The following is an 11792-nucleotide window of genomic DNA, read 5'->3' on the forward strand; positions in this document are numbered from 1 at the left end:
TGAACTTCTTTCCTTTGTGTGGAATATATGGAGTAGTGTCCTAAGCACATGGAGACTTAAGAACTATGTAACACATTTTTCTTTCCTCCAGAGAGTAGCCAGTGAACTTTGTGATTTAAGAATGACTTAATGCTACATGATATTATTGTAACCTACACGGTTTAGAATGAGCTGAAATAATAATAAGCTGAATAAGTGAAATCTTAAGTTGACATTGAAGGATGGGTGGCGTTTGGACAAGGAAAGAGGTATAAGATATTACTGGAGATATGGGTGCCCAAGAACAAGAGTAAATACAAAATAAAACCAGCTTTAAATAGAGTCAAAGGTTTAATATTAATATATTATCATTACTTCTTATAGATTTATTCTCTCACCCCTGTATTGCCTGGCAGAGCAGCTAGACTCCAGTGTTTTTATGTTCAGAGTTCATTTAGTGATTTGCTTGAATTTTAGGTTCCTGATTATGTCACTGTGATAAAGCAACCAATGGACCTTTCATCTGTGATCAGTAAAATTGATCTCCACAAGTATCTGACTGTGAAAGACTATTTGAGTGATATTGATCTGATCTGTAGTAATGCTTTAGAATACAATCCGGATAGGGATCCTGGAGGTAAGCATTAGTGGGTTTTTTCCCCAGGGAGGGGGCAGGAACAGGGACTGCTAACATTTAGTGAGGGTTGACTGTATGCCAGGTAATATACTATAAACATTTTACATTCACAATGCCATTGAATACAGCATTATTCTCATTTTACAGTTGAGGAAAATGAAGTTAGGTTAGAAAACTTATTCAGGATCATACTGCCAGGAAGTGACAGAGGCAAAATTTGAATGCATGTTTCTTTGATGCCAAAATGCCTGTATTTATTAACTGTTGTGTGACGTATCCTCTAATGAAACACAGAATCACTAACAACCTCACTTCTTTCATTTGTTTATCAGTGTTCTGTCTCGAAGTAGAAAATAAACACCCTGTAATAAAAAAAGGTTCAAAAGAATTTTCTTAGTTTAGACCATTGCAGTTTTTATTACAAAAGTAATATATAATACTTGCTAATAATTTTTTTAAATTTTTTTACATTTATTTATTTTTACGTTTATTTATTTTTGAGACAGAGAGAGACAGAACATGAACAGGGGAAGGGCAGAGAGAGAGGGAGACACAGGATCTGAAACAGGCTCCAGGCTCTGAGTGGTCAGCACAGAGCCTGACGCGGGGCTTGAACTCACGGATCGTGAGATCATGACCTGAGCCGAAGTCGGACGCTTAACCGACCGAGCCACCCAGGCGCCCCTAACGTTTATTTATTTTTAAGACAGAGACAGCATGAATGGGGGAGGGTCAGAGAGAGAGAGACACAGAATCTGAAACAGGCTCCAGGCTCTGAGCTGTCAGCACAGAGCCCAATGTGGGGCTTAAACTCACGAACCACGAGATCATGACCTGAGCCGAAGTCAGACGCTTAACCAACTGAGCCACCCAGGCGCCCCTATATTTTTAAAACCAAGCCTCCTAGATTTATTATGGTGATCACTTCATAATGTATATAAATATTGAATTACTGTGTTGTACACTTGAAACTAATATAATATTATAAGTTAACTACACTTCAATAAAAAATAAGTCGCCCATTTTCTCTCTCCAAAGGTGGACACTATTAAGTTTGGGGATAACTTTTTTAGATCTTTTCTATACATATACCCATTCTGTCCTCACCTACACAGGCAATTAAAAAATAAAATTTGTAAGGGCACCTGGCTGGCTTAGTCAGTAGAGCATGTGACTCTTGATCTGGGGATTGTGGGTTTGAGTCTCACATTGGGTGCAGAGATTACTTAAAAACAAAGTCTTTAAAAAATAAATAAAATTTATAAAATAAGGGAATTTTTAATGACACTTGTTCATATATGTAATATATCTATCTATATATCTGATATAAACTTACTCATATCCAAAAATATTCTTTCTTAGGTGCTTCTTTTTCTTAGCTTCCTATTTTTCTTTTGTGGCTAGTGTCCTTTACTCTCAGTGGATAGTTTTGGTTTTTTGTTTTTTTTTAATAGTCCTGTTAACTCTCTCTCCAGTACATTGGCTTTCTGTTTTCTAATTGGAAGGGTTTATAAATTGACCTGATTAGCACAGGGACCTACTGAGAGTTTGTTCAACAATTGAAAAGCTCTCTGTTCTTCCCCTCCCAGTCCTTACCCTCATCTTCCCTAGGCATTTCCCTGTAATTCAGAATTCTATAGGTAAACCCTGGGAAACAGGTTACCAACCTGAGAACACCTCTTAATTGTCGAAAGAAGGAAGCATTTACAGTGAAGGCTGAGGACTTTTTCTGTTTCATTGCAGTCATACTGCTGCTGCTGCTTCTGTCCATCATGACAATCTAAAATTACTTGAGACCAGTGGTGTTGAAACTTTAGCAGGCAATCAGTGTCTCCTAGAGGACTTGTTAAGATGCAGCTTGTAGGGCCCCATCTCCATGGTTTCTGATTCTGTAGATGTAGGATAGGGCCTGAGAATTTACATTTCTGACAAGGTTCCAAGTGATGCTCATGCTACCATAGTTGGGGAATCAGTGCTTAGACTTTTGCCTGTGCCCGAATTTGAAATCCCCTGAGGAATCTTTCTGATACTATAGCTATTGCTGTCAACTCTTAACCTGGGTGTGAATATTGCCTATTGCCTTATGAGGGAATTGATCCAGGTGTTCAAGCAATTTTACATTCAGTTATTACCTGCCGTCTGCCTCAAAGCATATTCCAGTTTTTAGTGCTTGGACTCTGAGTTTAGGGGGCTTTTCCAGTGTTTCCTGTATAGGGTTGCTATTTAATTGTCTTTCTGTTTAGTTTCTCTGTCAATGCAGTAACATTGTCTCTATATCTTCTAAAATTCTTTTACATCCCTGGCTCACTAATGATACAGCCTTCCTTGCTGTTTTTGTTGTTGTCCTGTTGTTATATAGTCTTGCTGTTGATTGATTCTTCTATTTTTTTCTGATATTTCACAGGGAGCTAGATAGGACAGAGCAATAAAATTGTTTGGGGTTAGTCTGCTGAATTAAATCTGACATCCAGAACATTAGATTAACAGCAAAAACAGAACAATACAATTCCAGTAACTTTTAGTCTTCCTGGTAAAAGTAAAAAAGGAATTTTGATTTTCTTTTCTTTTTCCCCCCCCCCCCCCCGCCCCCCCACAATTTTAGCCCAACATGTTGAGTTTATTTTTGGGAAATTATTAAAAAGAAATTTTAAAATTATATCCTTTGTTCATTTCTCAGATCGTCTAATTAGGCATAGAGCCTGTGCTTTAAGAGATACTGCCTATGCAATAATTAAAGAAGAACTTGATGAAGACTTTGAGCAGCTTTGTGAAGAAATTCAGGAATCTAGAAAGAAGAGAGGTAGGAAAATGATTTGGCATCAGAAAAAGACGCTTCTCATTTAGTGTATTGAGTTCTTTTAATTAATCCTTCGTGTAATTTTGAGATCTGGACATTTGACTTGATATTCCATGTCTACTTATAAGGTTGTAGCTCCTCCAAATATGCCCCATCTTACTATCATGTGATGCCAAAGCAAAATTCCACCTCTGTTGGTGATAAAAGATCAGAATCAGAGCAGAATGATAAACTAAAGACACCCAGTACTCCTGTGGCTTGCAGTACTCCTGGTAAGTGCACTTGGGTAATTTTTACTTATGAAACTAGCCTTTATTCTCTACTGATGCCATTTACTTTCTCTTTAGTTTTCTCTATTTATATTAATGTGATGAATTACCTTGATTTTGTTAGTATTAAGGCAACTTTGCATTGTTGAAATACATCCAGGTTTATAGTGATATACCGCTTGTAGTCCCAGTTCACCTTCATCTAATTGCAGGATTGACTGATTTGAAATTGAATTTCATTTCTGTAAATTCCAGTTTGTGTCCCTTTCCTCCTTATTCTTAGGGTATAACTCCACCAGGCACTAATCCAAAGCCTATGGGTTTTCCCAGGGCCTCCCTTCCTTGGAAGGCTCTTATTAATTCTAGTTTTTGTTCTTTGAGCCCCATAAATGTCTGACTCTCCTCAGATCTTAGATTCTTAGTTATTCGTTTGTTCTCCCAGATTCTGGTGCCATAATTCCTCAGTGCCTTGTTAGATCTCAGATGCTTTTAAACAAAATTTTTAAAACTCTGTGTGTGTGTGTGTGTGTGTGTGTGTGTTTTGCAGGGGTTGGGATGTTCCCTTATTGTATTGCCGGTTAGTCTATCCTGGGGTAAGTGATTTGAGATAGAGTAACCCCTTCTTTTGTAAAAATGTGAGGAGGCAGCTGGGAAAAAGAGGATGAGAAAGGCACACCAGCAAGAGAGCTGACCTACCAGAATGCTCTTGATCAAATTGAGTGTTTGTGTGTGTGTGTGTGTGTGTGTGTGTGTGTGTGTGTGTGTGGAAATTGAGGACGTGGAAAACGTCTTCTTTAAAACAACCCATTCCTAGCTATATACCCATCAGGAATGCATACATTATGTTCACCAAAATACATGTATAAGAATGTTCATGGAACTAGTATTCATAATAGTCCAACACTGGGAGCAATCCAGATGTCCATCAACAATAGAATGGGGGTGTGCCTGGGTGGCTCAGTCCTTTGAGTGGCCTGGCTGACTCTTGATTTCAGCTCAGGTCATGATCTCTTGGTTTGCGGGTTGGAGCCCCACATTGGGCTCTGTGCTGACAGTGTGGAGCCTGCTTGGGCTCTCTCTCTCTCTCCTCTCTCTCTGCCTCTTCCCCGCTTGCACTGTCTTTCAAAATAAATAAACATTTAAAATATATATATATAATAAATACTAAAAAAGCCACAATAGAATGGGAAATATCAATTATTGTACAACAGTGAGAATGACTAAACTTGAAGTGTGTGCCACAGTATGGATGCATCTCCCAAGCATAATAATATTTCAGTGTAGGTATCCTGCCTCTAGCCCAGACAGAATGTTTAATCTCTGTATATCTTTAGTTTCTTCAGCTGTAAAATGATGTTGATAATGGTCGCAAACCTGATCAGGTTAAAGTGGAATTTCAGTGAGTCAGTACACACATAAAGAGCTTGGAAGGTATTACTCAGCAATCAAAAAGAATGAAATCTTGCCATTTGCAACAACATGGATGGAACTGGAGGGTATTATGCTAAGCGAAATAAGTTCGAGAAAGACAATCTTATGATTTCACTCATATGTGGAATTTAAGAAACAAAACAGATGAACACAGGGGAAGAGAAGGAAAAATAAGATAAAAACAGCGAGGGAGGCAAACCATAAAAGACTCTTAAATACAGAGAACAAACTGAGGGCTGCTGGAGGGGTGTTGGTAGGGGGATGGGTTAAATGCGCAATGGGCATTAAGGAGGGCCCTTGTTGGGATGAGCACTGGGTGTTCTAGATAAGTGATGAATCATTAAATTCTGCTCCTGAAACCATTACTATACTATGTGTTAACTAACTTGGATTTAAATTTAAAATTTAAAACAAAACAAAACAAAACAAAAAAAAAAACAGCTTGGAAGAGTTCCCACTATATGGTAGGCACTATAAGTATAGGCTATTTTTAGTCTTGCCCTCCCTTCCTCCAGTTCATTCTTCATACTCCTCCCACAATGATTTTTGTAATTCAGTCATTGGACAATTCATGTAATTGACCTTCTTAAAATTATTCAAGATTTTAAAAAAATTATTCAGGGTAAAATCCAAGCTCCTTAGGGTGACAGGTGATTGCCCTCTTTTGGCCTTCTTCTTACAGTGCTCTCTACCTTTGTTTCTGTGTTCCAATCATACAAGACTGTAGTGGCTTCTCAAGCTCTCTACCCTCTTATATATCAGGAGGTATTTTTTCCCCACTTACTTGGACTTTAGAAAATTGCTGAATGTTCTTCTATTCTTTTCTTTAAATTCTTTGAAGCTCAGTTGAAGAGGAAAATCCGCAAAAAGTCAAAGTGGTACTTAGGCACCATAACAAAACGAAGGAGGATTTCACAGGTGAAAGATGAGAGCCAAAATGTCACAGATGACAAAATTGAGAGTGATACAGAGGAAAATCAAGACACAAGTGTAGACCACAATGAGACTGGAAACACAGGAGAGTCCTCAGTGGAAGAAAATGAGAAACAGCAAAATGCCTCTGAAAGCAAAATAGAATTGGGGAATAATAACTCAAGTATTTGTGATATTGAGCATGAACTTGAAGAATCTGGGAAAACTACAGCATGCACAGAATTGAGGAAAGATAAAATTGTTTGCAACGGAGATGCTTCTGGCTCTCAGATAATAGATATTTCTGATGAAAATGAAGCTAAAGGTAAGGCTTTCTCAAGCAACTTACTAATTATAATTTTAAAAGATGTTTCACTCAAAGTTCTTAAATGACTGATTACCATTTCAGTTTATTCCTTTTCCTTTTCTTTCAGAATGCAGGTGTTAATTAGAAACAAATTAGCATTAACTTTACTTGCTATTTAGCTTGTAAATCACTGCTAAAACTATAGTGTGGCATCATATGGACCTGGAATTGAACCCCTAGTCCACTACTTAGTAGCTTGTGACCTTGGGCAAGGTCTTGTCCTATCAGTCTCAGTTTTCTCATCGGCAAAATTGGGGTGGATGGTAGTCAGGTAATGAAATACTTTGAGACTTGAATAAAAGAATTCATCTAAAGCATGTAGCAAAGTACTTGGCTACACAGTTTTTAAAAACTGGCAGGATACCCTCTTCTTTTTAAGCAAGAGAAGCAGTTTTCTGTGATCCTAGCTGAGTGGTGTAGAACATCACTCACCCCCATCATTCCTCTGCGTCTCTTAAAGGTTAAGTCCAAGATTATTTCTACTTATTGTAATGATCCTGCTCCCAAAGTTACTCATTTAGAATTGTCTTCTGTCTGAATCTTCTTGGATCTTTAGCAGTAGATTTGTTTGGGTTTTGGAAAAGCCAAACGTTATTTAGTCTTAAAAAGCAAAAAGAGGGGTAACAGAGTCAAAATTTATTTTGGTCAAAAACAAGTATTGATAATGTTAATGAGACTTTTTTTTCCCAGTGGCTTATAGGCTGTAGGGAAACCTTTTATCAAGCAATTCCTTGAAATGAGTTCTAGTGTGTTTGAGTAACCATAGCATAATGGACTAGGATATAGCCTTTCCAGCGTGGATATTTTAGGTGTTAGTCCTCTGGCTATATGAGGCAGTATGTTTTATGTGGATTCAGAGTTTTCTTTTTCTTTTATCATCTTTTTAAAAAGAATACTATTTAATGGGGTACAGATACTTGTTTACATATCAGCAGATTTGGGTTCTTGTCCTAGCTCTTAACAACAATTAGGTATGTTGACCTTAGAAAAGTCTCTTCACCTCTCTTGACCTCATTTTTCCTATCTATCAGTGAGTAGGTTATTCTAGGTTGGAGATAGGCAAACTTTTTCTATAAAGAGACAGATAGTAAATAGCCATACAGCCTGTCACAACTAGTCCACTCTGTTAGAAAAGTAACATTGACATACATATGTAAAATGGGCATGGTTGTGTTCTAATAAGATTTTATTTATAGCCGTAGGGCAAATTAGGCCTATGGGTGGTAGTTTGCAATTCTTAGATTACTGAGGTCCCTTCCAGCTCTTAAAGTCTATGAATCTTATATCTAAGTATAGAATAGTTCAACCTGTTGAGGATGCTTTGAAAAACTCAATTTGAGAAGTACTTCTCTCTCCCTTTTTTTTTTTTTTTTTTGAGTGTGTAAGTGGCAGTATCTTAATTTTACAGTAAAGCGAATCAACCAGAATCAGTGTCTGTATTTAGTAAATATGTCCTGCTAGGTAATCTGCCTAATATTTATGTTAAGCATTATAATGTCTGTGAACCAAATAATAGTTCATTTTTCATCCTAGAAATGTGCATTCTGCGAATGACTCGAGCTAGACGTTCCCAAGTAGAGCAACAGCAACTCATCAGTGTTGAAAAGGCTTTGGCAATTCTTTCCCAGCCTACACCCTCACTTGTTGTGGACCAGGAGCGATTAAAAGTATGTAAATTGAAATCGTAATGCTTTCATTGTGCAGATTAGTAATATAACCCACCAAAAATGACTTGTAATAGTATATTTTATCAATTTCGCAATAAATAATGACCTTTTATGAAAGGATGAACTTGGTATGAATAACTTTCATAAAAGCAGTAGTTAGAGATGGCTAGTGTATTGATATTGTACTTCTTAACATATTTGTCTGCATTATTGATCCTATACATTGTTTTTATGGCCATCACCAGTGAGCATTTTAGTTGATTTTTACTTAACTCTACTGGCATTTTTTTGGTTAACTGAGGGGTCATGGCATATTCTTGTAGGGCCAGACTTGAAGCATCACAGATATCCAGTGAGTCCATTCCAGTCATAAGAAAAAACATTGAGCAAATACGAAAAAGCCTTTTTATAAGAAAAAAAACTGATGTAGTGAGGTAGTTCACCGTTTATGTGCTCTTTTTGTTGCACTTTATAAGGTACCTACAGTGCCATAAAATACCCTGCAAAAATGTTGCTTTTTTGCTTATTAATCTTTGAGATTTCTTTGACAGACTTTAGTTTGTCCGTAGAGATTTCTAGCTAAAGTTGCAATTGGACACCTCCTCAGCTACGGTTTTTAGGATGGGAGTTCCCCAGGGCAGAGACCAGGATTACAGAACGATGATGCTGAGTTAACTGTTGCTAACTGTCAGAGCCACTAGCAGTGTCATCACATCTCACCAAATAGGTCTGCCCTCACTCTGGCTTATATGCTAAAAATTCCCCACATCTTCAAAAATATAGTATCTTGTCTCATGGAATTTATCTCTCATATATATAAACACTCGTGTTTTCTTTTAGAATCTTTTGAAGACTGTTGTTAAAAAAAGTCGAGAATACAATATTTTTCAGTTGGAGAATTTATATGCAGTAATCAGCCAATGTATTTATCAGCATCGCATGGACTATGACAAAACAGCACTTATTCAGGTAAACCAATCTATATAAGGAATTATAAGATGATAAGAATTTTTAAAGACCATTTTTTAATATGTGGATTATGGACTATTTCTAGACACAGCCAAGTTCTGTGCTTTTTGAAATCTAGCACTTCACTAGTTTGTGTTTCTTCAAAAAACATTGCAACTATTGTATTAGAAGACTATGAAAAATCTCTATTTTGTGTGTGTATTGATGAAGATATAAAGCTCTTTTAAAGATAAGACTTAAGATGGATCAATCTGTATGTCTTTACCTACTCTTTATAGTGAGCATTGGTACTAATTTTTAAAAATAGATATTGGATGATAATATAGTATACTATACACACTACTGGTACCTACTAATATAGCTACTAGTATATAATATACTTAGTAATTAGTATATCTACTAAGTATAACATGGTACCTAAATAGCATAATATGTATGTAACATTAGTACCTACAAAATATGAAATATTAATACCTAGAAATACACTAGTGCCTTGATTATAACTATTTGAACTTAACATAAGATGAATGCATCTCAGACTCATTTCAAAGGGATTTAAATGAAGTCCCATTGGTGATATCAGTTTGTGTGATAGTCCTAAATACTGAACTAAATTTCTATTTTCACTATCATATATGGGTTAATAATATTCTTGAGGTTGTTGACAAAATAGATGTAATGTTTCTTTAGCTTTTTTCATATTGAAAGTTACTATTTTTCCTTCTTACTCTTTATCTAGAAAATGGAGCAAGAGGTAGAAAACTTCAGTTGTTCCAGATCATGATGTCTTGGTATCAAATATTCTTTATATTCAGTTCCTATTTAATTCACCTTTGTTGTGTCCGTATAACTGGTGCGAGATGAAATCCTGCATCTTTAAGGAAAAGATTAAAATAGTAAATAAAAATATTTAAGCTTTCTTGGTATTTATGTACATGTGTAAGATAAATTACAGAGATAACTGATAAATATTGAAAGTTTGATTGAAAAAGGCACTGTAGTAATAGTAATTCTGTAGCATATGAAGTGTGGCCAACTCTTAATAAAAGTAATTTTGATAACTAATGTTTTATGGCACTTAAGAGTAATTAGTGACATTGATATTTTTTGTTTTGAGCACTTTTAAGTTTTTTCCTTCCTAAAAATAGTTTCTTGTATCAGACTAGAAACTTAATCATTGTGTCTTTGCCATTCTTTTTTTTTTTTTAATTCCCATCTCTTGTTTTCCTTTAGCTTTCTTTGCCCAGTTACTTAAAAGCCAGGATTCAAGTCATGATTTGTGGGAAGGTCCTTGAACAACTTCTGTACATGAATGTCAAAATTGATGCTTTTTAGATAAACATTTTTATAATTCTGATTTGGGTTAATAAAGATTTTAAATATTTTTGGTTTATTTTTATGATTATACACACAAATGTATTAATAATTACTTTGTTGAATATCTTTTTAATAGAACAAAAGTTTTATATTTGAAAACTCTTTATATCCTTCTAAGTTTGTGTTTAGGTTGTATTCTATAGATAGCTTTTATATACAATTATATAAAGATAAATATTATAAATTTTGTATTGATACCAAAAATACATTTCTTTCTTAAAGCAATAAAACTATTCACTACCATGCATATTCTTTTGTTTTGTTCTTTTAAAGAGACATTCTAGTTTGTAAAAACAGTTGGAAACTTCTTTAGAGGGGAATAGGAGATAATGATCTCATATGAGAGATTCTGAATTCTAAAACAGTTTCAGGGGCACCTGGATGGTTCAGTTGGTTCAGCGTTTGACTCTTGATTTTGGCTCAGGTTATGATCTCATGGTTTGTGAGATCAAGCCTTGCATCAGGTTCTTCCCTGTCAGTGCAGACCGTGCTTGGGATATTGCAGACCCTCCTCCCTCCCTCCCACCCTCCCTCCCTCTTTCTCTCTCTCTCTCTTTCTCTCTCCCTTCCCCAGCTTGCGCGCGGGCCCACACACGCACACGCACGCACACACATATTCTTGCTCTCTTTCTCTCAAAATGAACATTTTTTAAAAGGGGGGTCGGTGGTGCCTGGGTGGCTCAGTCAGTTAAGTGTCCGACTTTGGCTCAGGTCATGATCTCACAGTTTGGGAGTTCAAGCCCTGCAGCTATCTGTCCTGATAGCTCAGAGCCTGGAACCTGCTTCAGATTCTGTGTCTCCCTCTCTTTCTGCCCCCGCCCCCCCACCCCCCGCTTATGCTCTGTCTTTCTCTCCCAAGAATAAATGACCATTTAAAAAAAATTTTTTTTTAACGTTTATTTATTTTTGAGACAGAGACAGAGCATGAACGGGGAAGGGTCAGAGAGAGAGGGAGACACAGAATCCGAAACAGGCTCCAGGCTCTGAGCTGTCAGCACAGAGCCCAACGCGGGGCTCGAACTCACGGACCGCGAGATCGTGACCTGAGCTGAAGTCGGACGCTTAACTGACTGAGCCACCCAGGTGCCCCTAAAAAAAATTTTTTTTAAATAAAAGTTTCAGAGGTGAGTTGCCTTTTGTTGATTTATCAGCATACTGTATTTAAATTAAGCCTTTTAAAACCCAGTAATTTAGATACCTTAATTAATAGATACTGTCTATATAATGCATAACACAATGCCAGTCACTGAAAAAATGTAAAGTAGCATATATTTCTGGACATAAGTATACACACATACACATACACTCATTTTTATTAAAGCTTATTATAACTTACTCCAGATGCATCTTCTGTAACTCCAGATGCATCATTTTTTATGTATAGCTT

At 36.4% G+C, this 11792-nt stretch overlaps 1 protein-coding gene across 2 annotated transcripts in view; it reads left to right on the forward strand.

Moving 5' to 3' along the window:
- The window catches only part of ATAD2 (ATPase family AAA domain containing 2), a 68493-nt gene extending 57843 nt beyond the window's left edge, over window positions 1-10650 (forward strand). Inside the window, exons 22-29 of one of the 2 annotated variants that reach the window (XM_030304008.1) lie at window positions 457-616; window positions 3294-3416; window positions 3542-3685; window positions 5955-6350; window positions 7926-8059; window positions 8900-9028; window positions 9768-9819; window positions 10262-10434. In XM_030304008.1, coding sequence (XP_030159868.1) covers window positions 457-616; window positions 3294-3416; window positions 3542-3685; window positions 5955-6350; window positions 7926-8059; window positions 8900-9028; window positions 9768-9812 — 1131 coding nt within the window. In that variant the 3' untranslated portion in view covers window positions 9813-9819; window positions 10262-10434. Of the gene's footprint in view, window positions 1-456; window positions 617-3293; window positions 3417-3541; window positions 3686-5954; window positions 6351-7925; window positions 8060-8899; window positions 9029-9767 lie in introns of both variants that reach the window. The other variant, XM_030304007.2, reaches the window with a different exon arrangement.
- Window positions 10651-11792: the final 1142 nt, after the last annotated feature.

The sequence above is a fragment of the Lynx canadensis genome, chromosome F2, assembly GCF_007474595.2.
Source record: "Lynx canadensis isolate LIC74 chromosome F2, mLynCan4.pri.v2, whole genome shotgun sequence".
NCBI classification, from domain to species: domain Eukaryota; kingdom Metazoa; phylum Chordata; class Mammalia; order Carnivora; family Felidae; genus Lynx; species Lynx canadensis.